This window comes from Centroberyx gerrardi, chromosome 2 (genome assembly GCF_048128805.1).
Source record: "Centroberyx gerrardi isolate f3 chromosome 2, fCenGer3.hap1.cur.20231027, whole genome shotgun sequence".
NCBI lineage: Eukaryota > Metazoa > Chordata > Actinopteri > Beryciformes > Berycidae > Centroberyx > Centroberyx gerrardi.
Window position 1 is genome coordinate 36,030,673 of NC_135998.1, and position 20,289 is coordinate 36,050,961.

At 41.8% G+C, this 20,289-nt stretch overlaps 1 protein-coding gene across 3 annotated transcripts; it reads right to left on the reverse strand.

The window, feature by feature from the left end:
• Nucleotides 1–1,384: 1,384 nt before the first annotated feature.
• On the reverse strand, nt 1,385–19,096 carry LOC144540768 (protein NLRC3-like). 3 transcript variants are annotated; one of them, XM_078286351.1, is made up of 12 exons: nt 18,665–19,096; nt 16,694–16,796; nt 16,468–16,581; nt 16,053–16,166; nt 14,675–14,753; nt 14,259–14,487; nt 12,187–14,005; nt 7,001–7,174; nt 5,637–5,810; nt 3,102–3,275; nt 2,159–2,205; nt 1,385–1,914 (listed from the first exon to the last, which is right to left on the reverse strand). In XM_078286351.1, exons 2-12 carry the CDS (start codon nt 16,780–16,782, stop codon nt 1,385–1,387), a joined length of 3,543 nt encoding a protein of 1,180 aa, XP_078142477.1. In that variant the 5' UTR covers nt 16,783–16,796; nt 18,665–19,096. The 3 variants fall into 3 exon arrangements, with proteins under 3 accessions (XP_078142477.1, XP_078142476.1, XP_078142475.1); XM_078286350.1 differs by lacking the exons at nt 1,385–1,914; nt 2,159–2,205; nt 3,102–3,275 and adding an exon at nt 10,137–10,310 and having other exon boundaries at nt 5,349–5,810; nt 16,468–16,576; XM_078286349.1 differs by lacking the exons at nt 1,385–1,914; nt 2,159–2,205; nt 3,102–3,275 and adding an exon at nt 10,137–10,310 and having other exon boundaries at nt 5,349–5,810.
• Between the last annotated feature and the right edge of the window lie 1,193 nt (nt 19,097–20,289).

Consider the following 20,289-nt stretch of genomic DNA (forward strand, 5'->3'; position numbering starts at 1 on the left):
GCTTCACTGTCATTTGTGTTATTCTCCGTTCTGAAGCCTTGCCTATTGTGAACACTTTTAATAGTAAGTCCACACTAAATCACATATGGCAAAAAGTTTCTGCTGCACTGCTCTCTTGAGGTTGAAACTTTCAAGCATGTTGCTACTCTAAAGGACTTGAAGCTTATCATTCTTGCTTCTACTACTTCCTGCCTGGACTATTGCAATGCATTGTTTTCCTGACTTTGCCTTTACTCGTTTTACTTTTGTCACATTCATTGGCATGTATGTGCTTTTACTCACTGTGACATCACTGATTGGGTGTGGCCAGAGGCGCAACATGCCTGAAAGTTTCAACCTCGAGAGCAGTGCAGCTTTGTACTCTTTAAAAAAAGACTATGCATTATGTTTGATGTCATGAAAAAAGTTTGCTAAATTTGTATCCAGAATTACAGAGTTTGAATGTAAAAGTACACATAAATATAAAACTAATAAGATTTACCTTAAAATTACAAAGAAAAACGTTAAATTGTTAGTATGGACATAAACCTTTATATAATGAGCTACATATTTAATTACAGATAATTATTGCCATTTTAAATAAATTTGTATGTAATTTAAGAAAGCAGAAAAAATACTGTATAAATAATATAGTAATTTTTCTGTACAAAAATGAGAAATAAATGTAATTTGTCATTATTGGCATAATACTTAAAATAACAGTTGGGTTGTTAATTTACAGATAATGTCTATAATTTTACAGAGTTTTGTATACAATAAAAAAAAACAGAAAACTACTGTAAAAATTTTGAGTTATTTTCCGCAAAATTAGGATTTTTTTTTTTACAGTGTAGAAGCAGCTGAGAAGCTTCATCCATCACATTATTTATATCAGAGTTTAAACTACTGATGATAACTGTGTGTGTGTGTGTGTGTGTGTGTGTGTGTGTGTGTGTGTTGGTCCCTCCCTGTCCCTCAGAGTCAGAGTCTATCTGCCCCCTAGTGGCCGTTAGGAGACTTTCACTCTCTCACAGTTGAAACTGCTTGTTGGAAAAGATGAAGACCAAACAATGTTCATTTAGGAGAAACTTTAATTCTGACAAACAATTACAGAAAACTAGATAGAAGTTTAGCTTGGAATGATGAGATGACAATAAAATACCAAATGTTGCTAAAGAAAGATATTTCAACCTGTCAATCATCAACAACAGACTCTAAGATGAACAACCAGAACTTGATTCTGTCTGGTTTCATTTCTCATTCATTTCATTTTCATAATAAAATGTCCATGTTCTTGTTGTTAAAACCCTGTTCAGTTACCCAACAAACACAATACACTCTATTTAGTAAAGTGTGTGTGTGTGTGTGTATGTGTGTGTGTGTGTGTGATCCTGTACAGAGTGAACTATCTGACAAGAGACACTGAGGAACCAGACCCAAACCTAAACGCAGGATAGAGTGGTTCAGTGAATGTGGAGTGGAAGGTGTGGATGTGGATCAGTGTGTCAGAGGAAACTCTGTAGAAGGACAGAGAGCCAGCAGGCCAGTCCAGATACACTGCTACTCTGTCAGAGTCAGAGGAGGAGAGGGGAGGTATGTCTGTTGATCTGTTATTGTGACAGACAGAGTAAGTGTCACCACAGCAGAACAGACTCCAGGACTTTTCATTCCCTCCAAGCCAGCAGTCTCCACCCGCTCCTCTCCTACTGATTCCTCTGTAAGTCACTCCTATATGAACCGTTCCTTCCCTCTCGACCTCCCAGTAACAGCAACCAGTCAGACCATTTCTACACAGCAGCTGTTTCCAGTAGTCAAATCTCTCTGGGTGATCAGGATATGGCTGCTCCTCTCTCACCTCGGTCACCTTTCTGTTGTCTTCAGACAGGAAGAGGTCTCTGTGTGCTGTGTTTGGGTCCAGTGTGAGTTCACAGGCATCTGATGAGAGAACAAGACTCAATACAGCAGCAGCTTCTCATCTAATACACCTGTTGTGTTTATTATTGGTTGATTTATTAACAGATTGACTGTTCATTTCTTCAGTTTCATGATGACACATTTTGTCAGCCATCTTTCTTCAGAGTAGGATTTGAATGAATAGATGTCACACATGAGCTTTCTATTTAAATAGAAACTGAATGTGCTGCTTTGTTTTCATGAATCAAACTAAATACACACTTACACTTCCTCAGACCTGGTTTCAACCACCGCACTGCATCATGGTCCACACTGGGGGGGGAGGGGGGGGGGTAAATAAAGTCAGACAGCATAATCTCTTTGATAATGAACAAATAACCTTCATAACCTTCCATATGAGTGATTTTCCAGACGCCGTCACTCATATCCTCCATTCAACATTAAACAATATTCCTCAGCTTCTCAGCAGCTCCGTTCACACTGAATTTATGAATCAGAGTGAATGTTCATATGTTGGTACAGACTGGAGCAGAGCGGAGTAAAACGACCAGACTGAGTCTGTACGGTAACAGGAGTCACTCCACTCCTGTAAATAATGTCTGTAACCATAGTAACGTTTACTGCAGACCAATATGGCGGCTCCCATCGCCTGTGTTTTCAGTTTACTGGACACCAGTAACACCAGTAACCAGAGGCGTCAGTTTATCCATCAGATTTGAATAAACCTCCACCGACAGCGGCGTGGTTTCTCTTCTTCCACCTCATGAACTCGATACTTTAAAGAGACGCAACATTCGGCCTCAAGACACAGAACTGGTGGAGCGACTGCAGTGTTGAGGAAACAGACTGATAGAAAATGTGAGAATGTCTCAACTCTTCCCTCCGTCTCTTTCAAATTAACGATGATAAAGTTACGTAACGTAACGAGCGTCGAGCCCGACGTCACGTAACGAGCGGCTGTCCGGTCCGGTTCCGGTTCACGCTACTCGGACCGACCGAATCCGCTCTCGGGTTCAGTATCGACACCTGAATGTTTCGGGTAGTGAGTTCGGTCGTAGAAAGCTTCGCTCTCCTTAATAACCGAACCGTGTGCGAACCGAACGGGACGAAGCTCCATTGAGGAGCGACGGCCGTATTTAGCCGCGGCCGGTCCGACGGAGAAAACGTGCGCGACTCTCGGCCTTCTAGCGGACGTCGCCTCTCCATACCTGAGAGAGTCCGGTCTCCGGTGTGGATCCTCCAGTCCAGCAGAGAGCAGCTTCACTCCTGAGGCTCCTGGATGATTGTAGCTCAGGTCCAGCTCTCTCAGATGGGAGGGGTTGGAGCTCAGAGCTGAGGCCAGAGAAGCACAGTCTTCCTCTGTGAGCAGACAGCCTGCCAGCCTGCACACACACACACACACACAGAGAGAGAGAGACACACACACACACACACACACACACACAGAGACACACACACACACACACAGAGAGAGACACACACACACACACACACACACACACACACACACAGAGAGAGACACACACAGACACACACACACACACACACACACACACACACACAGAGAGAGAGACACACACAGAGACACACACACACACACAGAGACACACACACACACACACACACACAGAGACACACACACACACACACACACAGAGACACACACACACACACACAGCAACATGTTGCATTTTCTTCAGTGATGTATAGTTTGTAGTTCTGGGTGATAAAACAATATTGATAATTATCTTGATTAAATTTTCCTCGATTTCAAAATAAAAGCAGCTTGATCATTTTCAATAATATTGATCACAGCAGAGTTTCTCTCTTAAAACAGAATTCTGGTTATTTTCAACCTGGACCTTGTTTTCCTAGTTTTAGTCATGAAGATTGATGGATTCAACATTTCATCACTTCCTTCACTGTAGAGTTTTACGTAGCTTCAGTTAAATCAATATTCCACTTAGTTTCAACATGAAGTTATTGATTTGAAAAGCAGAATATAATCTACTGACCAAGACCAGATGCAGCTGGACCAGTTTGTAGTTCAGATTTTTACTTCCCATTCATTTGAATGGAAACTGCCATTGAACACGTTGGTGAACAGATTCAACAGCAGATCCTGCTGCTGTGATTTTTAATTGACGTTTGGTTCGACTATTTAGTTGAAAGGATGGAGTCGCACACGATGGAAAGTTACTTTGTTAAGCACTTATTTTATTTCATAACAGAACGCTTTCGGCCCTCCGGCTTTCATCAGTGTCTGATAGTAACTCATCTTTTTCCTCTATATGTAGGAAACTTAATTGTCACAGGTGTGTGGAAAGACACAGGTGATGTCATCATCTCAACATGATCTTGTTACAACACTGAATCAACAAAATAAGAGGCTTCAAAGTATTTCATACATGCAGACACCGCTTTCAAAATACCTCTACCATTTTGACATGAAGGATCTGATCCCCATAATAAGAATCATTATGTGAAGGTCTTGCTTTGTAAGTCCCTGGTGTTAAACTAAACTCCAACATGTGCTTCCTGATGTCGCCACCAGGGGGCATTGGTGTTATTTACATTGTTAAACGTGTACAAAAAACATGTCGTCCATGTCGCCCTTTAAGATGATACAAAATATCAGAAAACAATATATATACTGTATATGTCAAAAAACGATGGGATCTCTGCAGACATCAGGTGGTCAGCCGTTCATAAATCAGACATACCAACAGTCTCTAAGTTTCAACATTCGGCTACTATATTCACACGGGAGCCCGACCTCAAGAGTCGTTCATTCATAAAAACACCGTCAGATTGCATTCCTCGTTCAACCCATTAGGATGCAATGCATTTAAGGTATGTATCCAGAAACATTCCCTTTTCAATAAGGCATTTTCCTTGTTACCCCCTCTGCGATTCAACCTTACTTTCTCAATGCCTGTACATTTGAAGTCCTCCAATCTGTGTCCTTTATTTAAAAAGTGTCTGGCAACTGGGGATGTGATGTCTCCTCTCCTGATGCTACTTCTATGTTCCTTAAGTCTGACGTTAAGCTTCCGTGAGGTTTGAGCGACATAGTATTTATTGCATTTACAAAAGAAAAGATATATAACATTGGTAGTGTTGCATGTGATGAGTGATTTTATCGTGTTGACTGATAAACCTGTTGGTTGGGATACCATGTAGGAGAGATAGTTCCTGTTTGGGAGACCGGATCTACTTTATTTTGAAATACTAATTTTAGTGTGAACCAAGAACAGAAATGCAATGGAACTGCGGACCAGTTGCTGCTTTATTGTCTTCCAGCAGGATCTGTTGTTGAATCTGTTCACCAACGTGTTCAATGTCAGTTTTCAGGAGGTTTTCTCCTCATTCAAACTCTACAAACTGGTCCAGCTGCATCTGGTCCTGCTCTGAAATCAGTTATTATAATATTATAATATATGATATGTCTCCAATATTAACAGCTGACCCCAGGATCAGGTTTGTGTTTTCATTTCAGTTCTGGACTCAGTTTGACAGAATCTGACAAGTCCTTTACTTCAGGTTTCACCAACAGAGGCAGTGAGGAGAGAAATAATGAAATATTCTCTCAGAGGAGAGAAAGTAGAGCTGAATGTTGGTTTCTCAGCTGCTTTCAAAAACCACATCAGCAGGAAAATGACAGTTCAGGTATTTTCTCTGACATTAATGTGCATGTAAAGCAGAATTGAAACGGTCTGTTGAACAGTAACAGTGATCCTGACCTGAGAGTCTCCAGTCTACAGTGTGGACTCCCCAGTCCAGCAGAGAGCAGCTTCAGTCCTGAATCCTGCAGGTCGTTGTTACTCAGGTCCAGCTCTCTCAGACTAGAGGACTGGGAGCTGAGACCTGAGGCCAGAGCTCCACAGCTTCTCTCTGACAGCTGACAGACACTCAGCCTGAAGGACAAGAAGACATGTGGAAATGTTACTGTGTTATATTTAATGTCATTATTGTATTATTTCTACTGACAGACTGTATTGATGAGGCTAACTGACCCTTATATTTAATGTCATTATTGTATTATTTCTACTGACAGACTGTATTGATGAGGCTAACTGACCCTTATATTTAATGTCATTATTGTATTATTTCTACTGACAGACTGTATTGATGAGGCCTGGTCTAAAGCAGGTCCCAGTGTGTTTGCATGGTGCTGTATACTGAGCTGACTGGAGCACTAACACTGACAGGGAAACTGGTTTGATTCCCACTGGGCCGCCCATGCTAACAATGTATTCACACATGGTGCTGTAAGGTGATTGGATAAATAAATCCACCAAATGGCACATGCTTTGTTACGCTGCACAACGAGCCATAAAAAAGAAAATCAAGTGGATAGAAATTAGGAAACACTTTAAAAACAAGTGGATTTAAATAATAATATAAAATATAAACACGAGAAACAAGATGAAGAAGTGAGGAGAGACAAAAAAGATTACACACAATGACACAAAAGCAAGTCAATAAAAGTGTGTTTTACAAAGAGTTTTAAAGATGATAGTGAATCTGCAGCCTCAGTCCCTCAGGAAGGCTTTCCACAGTCTGGAAGCCCTGAGGACTAAAGTGAAACCACCTTCAGTGTTGAGTCTGGACTGAGGGAAAGTCAGGAGGACCTGAAGATCTCAGCTGGCTCTCAGCTCACAGGGAACTAAGAGCTCCACAGTGTAATTCAGGACCAAAACTAGCCTGCTTTAAATGTGTTCAGTGACATTTTAATATGAATTCTCTATCTAACTGGTAACCAGAGGACAGATGTTAAAACTGGGCAGATGATGATGTCACCTTCCCACTGGTTAAAATCTAGCTGCTCTATTCTGAAGCAGCTGGAGATGTGACAGTGAATTATGGCTGAGAGGAACAGAGAGAGGTGCAGTAATCTAATGACAAGATATCAGAGCATGGATGATCTTCTCTCAGTCACTGAGCTTCACTGCTGTGTATATGAAGCTGGATCAATAAAACTCAAATCCTCATGTAAAACCTGCAGGGCGACCTTTGCAGATTCAGGAGTCCTGTTTTGAGAGAACGGACCTTAATTTGGAGAAATGTGTCGAATCAACTGAGAAAAACTGTAAACTGATTTTACCTGAGAGTCTCCAGTCTGCAGTGTGGACTCTCCAGTCCAGCAGAGAGCAGCTTCAGTCCTGAATCCTGCAGGTTGTTGATACTCAGGTCCAGCTCTCTCAGATGGGAGGGGTTGGACTTCAGAGCTGAGACCAGGACTTCACAGTGAGTCTCTGACAAGCTGCAGCCCCTCAATCTGAATAAAGAATAAAGCATGTAGCTATAAAATAAAATATTCCTGAATGCTTTCAACAATCCAGTGTTTCATAATCCAATGGACTTCAGCATGTTGTCAGTGTGGATCAGCATCATGTCGGCCTCATAGAGTCTTTCCATCTGAAACCAGACAGGCTGTCACACCTCTGTCTCAGGATTGGTCCGTTTTCCTTGAAAACGTTCTGTAAACGACCAGATGAATAAATCTGCAGTTTGGGCCCTGAATGCCAAGTAGTTTCAAATAAATAAAGGTTTAGTTAAGGTCCAGAATCCACTTTTTATTGGGACAATATTTTCAGATGGCAGTTTCTCTGGAAATAATTGTGATAAAAAGCAGAATTTGAGTTGGATGGGGAACTTAACCCTAACTGGACCCTAACTTGACCCTAACTGAACCCTAACTTGACCCTAACTGAACCCCAACTGAACCCTAACTTGACCCTAACTTGACCCTAACTGAACCCTAACTTGACCCTAACTTGACCCTAACTGAACCCTAACTTGACCCTAACTGAACCCTAACTTGACCCTAACTTGACCCTAACTTGACCCTAACTGAACCCTAACTTGACCCTAACTTGACCCTAACTGAACCCTAACTGAACCCTAACTTGACCCTAACTTGACCCTAGCTTAACCCGAACCAAGGCCAGCGGTAGCTATGGGCAGGGGTGGTATTTTTTGTTCAGCCAATGGAAAAATAGCACAGAAAATACCAGTACCATTTCTAACTTCTGATTGGGTGGGCAGCCTACAGCCCGCCTATAATAAAGGCTTATTTCTCTCAAATTTTGTTCACAAATTTGTTTAAATCCGTGTTAGTGAGCACTTCTCCTTTGCCAAGATAATCCATCCACCTGACAGGTGTGGCATATCAAGATGCTGATTAAACAGCATGATTATTGCACAGGTGTGCCTTGGGCTGGTCACAATATTTATTTATTAGGCACTGAACTATGGATCTCACATGACTAGGGCTACAGATATGCATTTTTTGAAAACCAGTCAGTATCTGGTGTGAGCACCATTTGCCTCATGCAGTGCCACACATCTCCTTCACATAGAGTTGATCAGGTTGATTGTGGCCTGTGGAGTGTCGGTCCACTCCTCTTCAATGGCTGTGAGAAGTTGCTGGATATCGGCAGGAATCGGAACACGCTGTCGTACACGCCGATCCAGAGCGTCCCAAACATGCTCAATGGGTGACATGTCTGGTGAGTATGCAGGCCGTGCAAGAACTGGGATGTTTTCAGCTTCCAGGAATTGTGTACAGATCGTTGCAACACGGGGCCGTGCATCATCATGCTGCAACATGAGCTCTGGTGAACATTCCTGCAGTCAGCATGCCGACTGCACGCTCCCTCAAAACTTGTGACATCTGTGGCATTGTGTTGTGTGATAAAACTGCACATTTTAGAGTGGCCTTTTATTGTGACCAGCCCAAGGCACACCTGTGCAATAATCATGCTGTTTAATCAGCATCTTGATAAGCCACACCTGTCAGGTGGATGGATTATCTTGGCAAAGGAGAACTGCTCACTAACACGGATTTAAACTAATTTGTGAACAAAATTTGAGAGAAATAAGCCTTTTGTGTGCATAGAAAAAGTCTTAGATCTTTTATTTCAACTCATGAAAAATGAGAGCAAAAAAAAAGTTGCGTTTATATTTTTGTTCAGTATATATATAGTCACATTGAAGTTTGAGTATAGGCTTGAGTTAGTTGATTTAGTTGTTTTCTTTGTCACTTTTCAGTTTGAGTTTGAATAAGACTACCTTCTAGTTTTGTAAATATTGGCTATGGTGAGAAGTCTCACTGGATTAGGTTTTAATTTTATTTGAGAACTAAGCTCATCCAATGAAAATAAATGCTATGGAGTTGATTATGTTAAAATCTGGATGAAGAATTTATTTTATTTTAGGGTAAATCAATCTGCCCTCCACTGACTCAGATCATAGGGTAGCAGCAAACTTAGAAATGCTGCTTCACTACCTCCCAATTTCCCTGCTTCAAATTGTTCTTTATAAATTAGAATAGAATAGAATACTACTGCGGTTGCCAGCTGTCATTTTGCCAGATTTTTGTGCCCTCTACTTCTCTAACCTCTGGGCTACCTACCGCCCAAGTTGCCCACCTATTATTTCTACCAGCCCACCCTAATATAGCAGGCTAAAACCGGCCCTGACCCGAACCCTCCAATCGTCTCTACCGGAGCAACAGATGAGAGTGAATCACAGATTTGGGGGTTTTATCAAGTCCAGGAAGCGACACAACCCAAGGTTCTACCAGAGTTCACATCCCTTTAAGTCTGTGGAAACACCTACAAAGTGCAACGTCTCTGGTGTCCGAAGTGCATTTTACATCAAAATATTCATTAAAATAGTTATGATAGAACAATTAGTTTTTACCATGAAGGAATTTCATCAGGAAGATAAAATGTTGCACACATTAACTCCATACCATCATGCTTAAACTGTGAAAGATACCAGAGTGTACTAATATGGAGACATGTGACCTTTTATCCTTGAAGATACACAAAAGAAAATATCTTTAATACATTGTGTATCCATAGTTGGATCAATACCTGGGTGATTATGTCTCTATACGTTCTGGATAATTACCACAATAAAAGTCTGATCTTTAATTCCTTTATTGCCTCCAACACTCTCACATCAAAGTTTTGCCCCCAATAGATGGAGGCCATTTTGGAGCCATATGGACTCCTGTATCTTTAAAACTATGGAAAGTATCATCAACAAAGTTCATCGTTATTCATTTGAATACAAAAGGATTGTGTGAAAACAACATGAGGAATTTGAGATCTAAGCCTCTAAAACCAGATCCTGTCTGATTTCAGATGGATCGACTCTATACAGACGTCCTCAAATTACAATATTCATATAATATTCATATCAGCACATTATTAAATATGATGTCTGACCTGAGAGTCTCCAGTCTACAGTGTGGACTCTCCAGTCCAGCAGAGAGCAGCTTCACTTCTGAATCCTGCAGGTTGTTGCCACTCAGGTCCAGTTCTGTCAGATGGGAGGGGTTGGACTTCAGAGCTGAGGCCAGGACTTCACAGTGAGTCTCTGACAAGCTGCAGAACCTCAATCTGAATAAAGAATAAAGGAGGGTTGGACTTCAGAGCTGAGACCAGGACTTCAGAGCTGAGACCAGGACTTCAGAGCTGAGACCAGGACTTCAGAGCTGAGGTCTCTGAGAGTTCACAGCCAGAAAGTCTGTTTACAGATTTAATGTAAAATGAGAGATTATCAAAGCAGAACTGAGACTAGCATACCAATCAAAACTTATACAGCATACTGCGACTACTACTACTACTAATACTAATACTAATAATAATAATAATAATAATAATGACAATAATTTGTATTATAGAATTTGAAATTTCCCAAAAGTGGTTAATGTATAATATAGTCAGAAACCAAACAGAAAAGAATACATACCGTATTTCCTCTAATATTGGCCCGGGCCTTATTTACCTCAACTGCAGAGGGTACCAGGCCTTTATTGGAAGCAGGCTTATATTAGAGACAGGCCTTTATTTCTAATTCCCTCTGTTTGATAAGTATATTTGCTCATATTTTAGTATGAAGTTTGATTTTCTGATCTGCTTCTGTTGGGATACGTTAGGTAGCCGTTTTTTTGTTACTGCAATGCATTACGATAATTACGGTAATCGTTGACGGCACGCTCCAGAGACTTCTGCCGGCCGAGCCATCTTGTGGCATACTGCCATCTTGTGGCACTTGTACGTTACTACAAACTACAGTTACATGTATAACAGGCACCAGGAGTTTACCGGTATCCACCGTTGTTTGCATGTAAGCTGAAGCTAACTGAAGCTAACTGAAGCTAAAGTAGAATCTATACAATTATATCATATCGCCGTTTATTTTCGATGCGCGGGCTCAGTCCACCTGACAGCCCTCTGTTCTGTCGGCAGCATGGAGGTTTCGGTGCGCCGAGGGCTTACTGCCGACGCTTCGAGTTTCCCGGGGACACGGTTCCGGCCAGTGCCGATAGCTGGGCGCCGATTTGTTCCCGGTGATCCGGCCAACATTTTGGCGGGGTCGCGACGCCGATGCGTCACCGGGTGTCCCCGATAGGTACGGGCCGTGGGCGCGGTGGAGAGGACAGCGGCGGAGAGAGGAGACGGACACGGTCCAGCCATATACTAGGTTTTGACCTATTCTTGTTTCCTTTGTTTTTTTCCCCGGCCTGTATTTGAGGCCGGCCTTTATTTGTTCGTGTCGACCACGGCCCCGGCCATTATCGGAGACCCGGCTTTTAATTGACTATAGGCCACTATTAGAGGAAATACGGTAAATGCAATTATATGAAAGCATTTCTGTAAAAAAGTGTTTAAAAAAAGAATGAAAAATGATAGAGATTTCAGCCTGAGCTCCACAGGCAGTTCAGTTTAACTTCTGGTAAAACAACTCAGTAAAACAGCCTGACACCATTAGAGTCCGGCTTCACCACAGATTTGGTTGGGGTTTAGTTACTTTTAAGGTTTTGAGCCTACAGCATTAAATTCCAACTTTCCGAGTCGTATTTCCCACTTTGTCGGCTCGTTCATGTCGCTCTCTGTAATTCTGATATTTCTGACATGAGCTGAAGGCAGGAGAAGACGAGGGGAATCTTTCATAGATATTACACCAATAAAGAGTTGAACTAGACTAAAGAATGAAACTCAGGAAACAACCAATCTGTTAGATCAGTAACTGGAATGTGAAACTGAACCTGGAACAGTAATGACTTTACTCTGTTACAGGAAAGTAATGTGATTACAGTGACACATTACTTTGTAACGTGTTACGCCCAACACTGTACCACTGCTATGTAGAACAACAGTTAATAGTGTGTATGTTTGAGGAACTATAGATCTTTATTGTAATTCTGATGGTGTCAGGTATGAAGGTCGCTCTACACTGTTCTATACTGTTGGTATTCACATCAGGACTAACCGAGCCTTCCTGCAGTTCCTCACAGCTGGGATCAGTCTCCATCGTCCCTCCACTGATGTGTTGTAGGCCTCCAGGTCCAACACATCCAGAACCTCCTCTGACATCTGCAGCATGTAGGCCAGAGCTGAGCAGTGGATCTCAGAGAGTTCCTTCTCTGATCTGGTGTCTGACTTCAGGAACTGTTGGATCTCCTGATGTACTGACTGGTCGTTCATCTCCATCAAACAGTGGAAGATGTTGATGCTTCTGTCAGGAGAGATATCAACAGTGTTCATCTTCTTCAGGTTTCTGATGGCTCTCTGGATGCTTTCTGGTCTGCTCTCTGTCTGACCCAGCAGGCCTCCTAAGAGTCTCTGGCTAGACTCCAGTGAGAGGCCATGAAGGAAGCGGACAAAGAGGTCCAGGTGGCCATTTTTACTCTTCAGGGATTTGAACATGGCTGTCTTCAGGAAGACATCCAGGGATTGTTCACTGTCTTCAGATCTACCTTCTCTTCTATCTCTTCTATCTTCTCCCAGGAATGTCTCCAGTACCTTCTCTTCCCTGTTTGTGTAACAGTGGAACATGTAGACAGCAGCCAGAAACTCCTGAATGCTCAGATGGACAAAGCAGAACACCTTGTCCTGGACCTTGTACAGCCCACACTCCTCTTTAAAGATCTGTGTGAACACTCCTGAGTACACTGAGGCTGCTCTGATATCGATGCCACACTCTGTCAGGTCGGCTTCATAGAAGATCAGGTTGCCTTTCTCCAGCTGCTCAAAAGCCAGTTTTCCCAGAGAGAGAATCATCTTCCTGCTCTCTGTATTCCAGTGTGGATCTGTCTCAGCTCTCCCATGATACTTGACGTTCCCCAGTTTGGACTGAACCACCAGGAAGTGGATGTACATCTCAGTCAGGGTCTTGGGCAGGTCTCCTCTCTCACTGGTTTTCAACAGATCCTCCAGAACTGTAGCAGTGATCCAGCAGAAGACTGGGATGTGGCACATGATGTGGAGGCTTCGTGAAGTCTTGATGTGGGAGATGATTCTGCTGGCCTGCTCCTCATCTCTGAATCTCTTCCTGAAGTACTCCTCCTTCTGTGGGTCAGTGAAGCCTCTCACCTCTGTCACCATGTCAACGCACTCAGGAGGGATCTGATTGGCCGCTGCAGGTCGTGTGGTTATCCAGAGGCGAGCAGAGGGAAGCAGTTTTCCCCTGATGAGGTTTGTCAGCAGCACATCCACTGAGGTTGACTCTGTAACATCAGTCAGGATCTCGTTGTTCTGGAAGTCTAGAGGAAATCGACACTCATCCAGACCGTCAAAGATGAACACAACCTGGAACTTGTCAAACCTGCAGATTCCTGCTTCTTTGGTCTCAGTAAAGAAGTGATGAAGAAGTTCCACCAAGCTGTACTTTTTCCCTTTCAGCAGATTCAGCTCTCGGAAAGTGAATGGAAATGTGAACTGTATATCCTGGTTGGCTTTGTCTTCAGCCCAGTCCAGAGTGAACTTCTGTGTTAAGACTGTTTTCCCAATGCCAGCCACTCCCTTTGTCATCAATGTTCTGGTTGGGTCATCTCTTCCAGGTAAGGGTTTAAAGATGTCTTCACATTTGATTGTTGTTTCTGGTCTCGCTGGTTTCCTGGATGCTGCTTCAATCTGTCTGACCTCATGTTCATCATTGACCTCTCCACTCCCTCCCTCTGTGATGTGAAGCTCTGTGTAGATCTGCTTCAGAAGTGTTGGGTTTCCTGCTTTAGCAATCCCCTCAAACAAACACTGAAACCTCTCCTTCAGATTAGATTTGAGTTGATGTTGACACGCAGCAGGAGTTTCTGAATGAACAAACAAAAAATGAAATCAATGAGTGGGTTTCAGTGTGGATGTATATATTTTTCCACTCCATGATATCTATTCAGCTCATCAGTAGTGGACAAACATGTTCTGACTGTGTGCAGCCCAGAAGAATTGTATAGATCTGATGCAGATGTGTTCAGCATATTTACAGCAGAGTTTGGAAATGTAAACATCTCTCATTTTCCACCATTTCCTCTTTCCATCATGTTAAACCTGTTAAAAGCCTCTTACTGCTCTGCAGAGAGTCAGCCAGCTCCTCCTGCTTCATTCTCCTCAGGAAGTGCAGTGTGATCTGCAGAAAAGCCTCTCTGCTGCTACTCCTCTGCTCTTCCTCCTCACCGTCCACCACCTCCTCATCCTCCCTCTGCCTCTCTGAGCATTCTGGGTAATCTGGACTCAGAACCCTGTGGAACCTTTTCAGCTCGTTCTTCACAAAAGTGACAATGTTCTCCTCAAGAAGCTGGAACAGAATATTACATAGATTAAAGTTTCATATTAAAATCATGGAACACAACATCAAATCCATCTTGCAGGGTTTGAAAGCCCGCTGGTCTACAGAGTGCAGCGTGGAGACTATAATGACCAGAATGGTTGTTTTGCATTTTCTTTGTAGCTGAAGTAAAAGGTGTTGTTGTACATTTACACACCATAAATATGGAGTCCAGGTCTGTTTGATGCTCCTGGGCAGACTGACCACTGGGAACCTCTGACCTCTCCTGGTGGACTCTGTGGAGAAAACAGTAAGTATTAGGTCTCCAGATATCAACACACACACACACACACACACACACACACACTGGAGCCTACACCATTAGGCAAGTTAGGCAGATGCCCCTCCACTTGGAAATTAGGAGGGCCCCTCTATTTTTCACCCCTTTTAAAAGTCAAAATTTTGTAAAAATCTAATATTTAATCTTCAATCTCTCAATCTAAGTAAAATATCTGCTCTGTCTGCAGTTAGATAGCATAGTTGCATTTGGATTGCTGCACCCCCTTTCCAACCCAAGTGGTATATTCCAACCTGCGCTTTGTCTGCACTGCGTACCACAGACGATGGGACGATGCAGTCGTGAATGGAGTGACAGCAGCAGAATTGTTTGAACCATGAAACAACAGCTAACATTGCACATGCACATTGTGACCTTCATTTATCTAGCTAGCTAACAACTGTTGTTTTTTTGAGAGTAAGCTTAGGTTGGCTAACGTTCCATGTCGTGTTCTGACTGCCGAAGGTCTTGGTCTTTCTCTCTGAAACTGTGTTTAACATTTGGAAAGCTGTCTAGTAAAGTGAGATGTTTTCAACAGATTATTGAAGATGATAGGCTACTGTTAGCAGTGTCAGCACAGCAGAGCAACAGGTAGGATGCCAAAGCAAAAGGATAGTGTTAGAGAAAAAAAGAACTATGATATTCAAAATGAATTAACTAACCCTAACCCAAACCCCCCACCCTGTTCAGATTTTGCACATTTACACAAAGTTAGGCGCCCATGCACACACACACACACACACACACACACACACACACACATACACTCAGGTTGTTAAAGGTGTTGTGTTCTGTCATGATGAATCCTGGCAGAACTCCACTGTAAATGTTTCTCTGGAGTGTCTTTCCCAAAGCAGGTCGTAGCACTAAGTATATCTTCAAGTCATTCTTCAAGACATTCGTTCATTTCACGAAGCTTTCCTGAAAAAACTCTCAACTCAAGCAGCACATGAAATGTGTCGTTCATCTAGTCGTGAGACTTCAAGTGTCTCTTTGCAGGAGCGGTGAAGGTGAGATCCTACAGCAGACAGACTGTCCAACCTAAACTCTGAGCTCCACAACATCAAAACCATTAGAGGCATTTCCTTTTGTCCCAAACCTTACTGTCAAAATATATAAATAATAAATAAATAATGTTTTGAAAGAGGAAACTAAATCAACAGAGTATGAAGGGCCGGACCAATTCTATATCTCATGACTTGATTCCTCTTCTCAGGAGAGATGGATAACAACAAACTCATCTGTTTTAAATTCTTACCTTTGCTCAGCAGAGTGCTGTCCATCTTTGGAGTTAATAATGCGAACCTTAGACCGGTCACTCTTCATGGACACACAGCTGGGTTCAGGGGAGTCTGGTCTCTCCTGCTGGATCCTGATAGAAACAGGATTGACAAAAGAAGGGCAGTTTGAACCTGAAGTGAAGCAGGATTTTGACTCCAGTTCAAATCCCAGAACCAGATAGAAAATCTGTGAGAGGAGAGTGAATGAGAAACGTTCTCCTCTTCCTCAACAGCTGCTATTGTAGCTGACAAACTTTCTCTACATGAAAAAGGTTAAAAAAACAAGAGCAATGTTACATATTATTGTTAATATCTTACTCTCTTCAGAGGGGATTTGTTCTTTATAATGCTTTGTTAATGTTAACATTATATAGTAACATTATGTTGACTTACTGTGTTTCAGAAGGACGTTTTCTTTTAAATTTAGGAGGTTTCTCCATAGACCGGTCGCTCTTCATGGACACACAGCTGGGTTCAGGGGAGTCTGGTCTCTCCTGCTGGACTGGGCTTCAACACAACAGAGACAGAGCTTTTACTCTGAATAATGATGCTGTAATGATTTCACTGCTGAGCTCTGAGATGGAGAACAGTCATGGACAGTTAGAGATCCTCATCTTACCTCTTAGCTTTGGTCCGGCTGTCATGTTCCCCAGACAGAGTGGTTTTAGAGGGAGGGAGCCCCTCCTCTCTCTCCTCAGACTGACTCATAGTAGAGCGAACACCTTTACACAAACACACCCAACATGCTGTTAGCTGGACTGATTCATTACAACAAGGTTTCATTACAGGATATATCACTTCTGCTGTTGGGATCATTCCTGACAGTGAAATGACAAATACACACTGAGTGTTGGATTCAACAAAATGAATCCAGTTAATGAAGAAAACGTCAAAAAGACAAATACTGACAAGACAAAGACTGTTTGAAGTATTAAGAGAGCCTTGGCTAACAGAAACACGAGCAACACGCTGCACATGTTGCACTCAATAGAAAATTATAATTACCTTAGATTCATAAAACATCCCTGAATTACACTAACCTATTCATTCTCTGTATAAAATATCCAAAAATGATCATTCTCTAATGTAATAATGTTTCTACAAATAAATAACAATGTTACTCTACACTTTCATTCATAAAAACTGATTCACTACGTATTTACACCGGATGTCCGCCCTGCGCCCTGTTACCATGGCGACGGTCTAAACACTAGTACAGCCGATCGGATGTTAGCGTCAGCGATCGCCAAAACGAACCCGTACTCTGGCTTCCCTTCAAGTTAAAAACATCCGATAGAACAGTACACACAAACCCAAACAAGTAACACATGCCGGTGAGACAACCCAACCCGACATTTAACTCCAAATATTATTTTAAGTGGCAACACGACCGGCTAATAGCGATCGTTTGCTAGCCGCGGCAGCGACCAACGGCTATTTTGGGTATCTTACCACAAAACACTACATTTCCAAATGAGAGCATAATTAATAGTTTGGCTAGCTTACATACATTACTATTGTTGTATCAAGGTACTCGGTGACATTTTACTGACCTGAAAATAACAATTAAATGGTGAAGTGAGTCGGCTGGTAGCTGGTAATATAGTTCTCTCTCTGCTGATAACTGCCAACTGACAAACCAGCGCGAGCTCACCTCACCATGTCTGCATTCTAAATTCTGACTGCCTTGGATAGCCATATAAATCCCAAGTAACATGACAAAGGAACATGGGGCGGGGGTGTATGTTTAGGAATGAAATAGTGCAGCACTATTGCATACATACACTTTCAATGTGCCACACACACATCACAATAAAAAACTCCAGTCTGGTATCTGTTAAATGTTGTGATTGAGTCTTAAATATAGTTTTACAGCTCTGAGTTGTTTCTCTTTATACTACTTTTATAGTCAGAAATTTCCCTGGTTGTGCAGATCAATACTTCACTGTTTTTTTTTACTAAAATGAGTTTTGTCAGTTGTAATTGTCTTCATTCAGATTTGACTGAGATCAGACTCAGATTACTTACTTACTGACTCAGATTTTATCGGGACAATATGAAACAGTGAACCCAGTATTGTGTATTGAACCATCAGCTGAATGTATGAATGTAGAAAACAGCAGGAAGACCTGCTCTCTCCAACAGATGAACTGAGCAGGTTTATACAGACAGGAGGATTTTTCAGCCTTGGGGACGACTGAGACTTTAAAGGTTCAAAAGGTTTTAGTGTGAAAGGGAGTGAACCTCAGTTTTGTGGAGGTTGTAGTGTTTTGTACACAGTGTATCAACAGAAACACAACATGTATCTGAGCTTTCACACTAGTTCTGACACTTCCTGCATATTTCACCAATGCAGTGAATTGAGATTACAACCTAACTAGAGTTTATCAGGCTTCCACTAAAAGTCACAAATAAAACAAAATGTTCTTTATGGCCACAAAGAGAACAAATGTTGGATATTATGGCACTATGAACGCCATCTGCAAACAGCAGGTGATTTGAAAGACTTTAGCAGCTTGTCTTACAACAGTCGACTATACAGTCACATCATACAATGTCAGCTGGTGTATTCATCAAACAGTAATGTTACCTTGGAAGATGTTTGCCTGGTGAATTCACATCCAGAGACGTTCTGCCTTCATCTGTAGAGGAAACACTGACAGAGAAGACGCTGCTTATTCTCCTTCGTCAGTTCTGGGTGTCTGTGTTCATTTGATCTGAGGCTGCTGTCACTTCCTCATAACTTCACTATCAAAGTCTAGAAACATCAGTCTGACACCAAACCGGTCTAACCTGAGGCCAGAAACCAGGTCTGAGGCAGAGAAATCACAGATCAGGTGATGTAGTTCTACTGTGTGTCCACTAGATGGAGACATTAACCACATCATCTACAGTCAACTAAACAGCAGACCAGCACACACAGATGTAATGATGGAGGAGGAGAAATTTATATCGCTTTAAAATTCAATGACAGAGCGAGAATGAGAGTGTCGATCTAAAATCTGTCTGACGTCACACAAAATGAAACGTTTCCTCCCCGAGGTGGAGCACGCGACAGGAAGTTAAACTCTTCTGTTTGAGATTTTACTGTCTTTTGATGACATTGTTTTACATTGCACTTTATTTTCTGTGACATTTCTTATATTTTAACGTCTGTATTGTTTTATCTTTCATATTTGTCTTCCTTGGCCCGGTCTGCCTTGAAGCAGCAAGTCAGTGAAAGCAGCCTGGTTAAATAAGTAAATATAAGACATGAAAAGATAGTTTCCACAACATCATTAATGCTGAACTAGTGTGATAAACCTTATTTTAACTGGTGTTTTTGTTAAGAAATGGTCAGAAAGCCTCCTGTTAGCATCGCTGGCTGCTAGTGAGAGTCAAAGGGAACTGAAGCTTTTTCCCTCAAACCTGCAGGCAGAAAGCAACACAACTAATTACTAACTACTATACTTCGTATCAATTGTTTATTTTATACATTATTCAGTCATGTTTGGCTGTGATGTAATACTTTTTGTGTACAAAAACAGTTAACATAAGTAGGAAAACAAGGACACAGTGTGACCCTCCTGAGGGGGAGTCAGGCAGGAGGCTTAGCATTGTGATGTTCAGTTTTGGTTTGTACTTCTGTGTTTTCACTTTAAAGCACTAAGCTATAGGGCTACATTTCCATTTCCATACAATCCATTATGGTTTATTTCGTTTTAATTTAATTCATGTTGAAAACAACAGTCAACATGACCACTGTAATGACTTGACTTCATTCTAAACAGACAACTTAGTGTGACTGCTGTCAAATTTATCATTTCATTGCAGTTCTTCTATTGGAGAATGCCCCTTGTTTTTGACGATTTATGACTTCGGAAAGGACAAGCCTGGATTTGAACCCACCCAGAAGTATTGTGATACTGCAGCCTATGATTGACAGTGCTAATCACTTCATAGAACTTTGTAGTGCTCTCCGTTAACGAATAAAACAATACTGAGTCACATGGGCCAGAAAACACAACAAAGGGACAAGTGATTATTCATAGGTGAAAGTCCAATCCATATTATGGGTTGGACTTTATTAATTTATTAAGCAATTTATTATTTATTAAGCAATATTATAACTCTAACTAGCGCCCCACATAAATCAATTTACACATGGCTTTACAGACACCATCTTGAGAGTCCAGACATCATTTGTATTTAGTTTGATGAAGATTGATCAAACTA

Bases quoted from the DNA above. Each gene is read 5' to 3' on its own strand.
- LOC144540768 (XM_078286351.1), bottom strand. From the start codon at position 16,782: ATGAGTCAGTCTGAGGAGAGAGAGGAGGGGCTCCCTCCCTCTAAAACC. The intron at 16,167-16,467 runs GTAAGTCAACAT...TGTTTCTATCAG, and splicing joins AAACGTCCTTCTGAAACACA to GATCCAGCAGGAGAGACCAG. The intron at 14,754-16,052 runs GTAAGAATTTAA...TTTTCTCCACAG, and splicing joins CAGCACTCTGCTGAGCAAAG to AGTCCACCAGGAGAGGTCAG.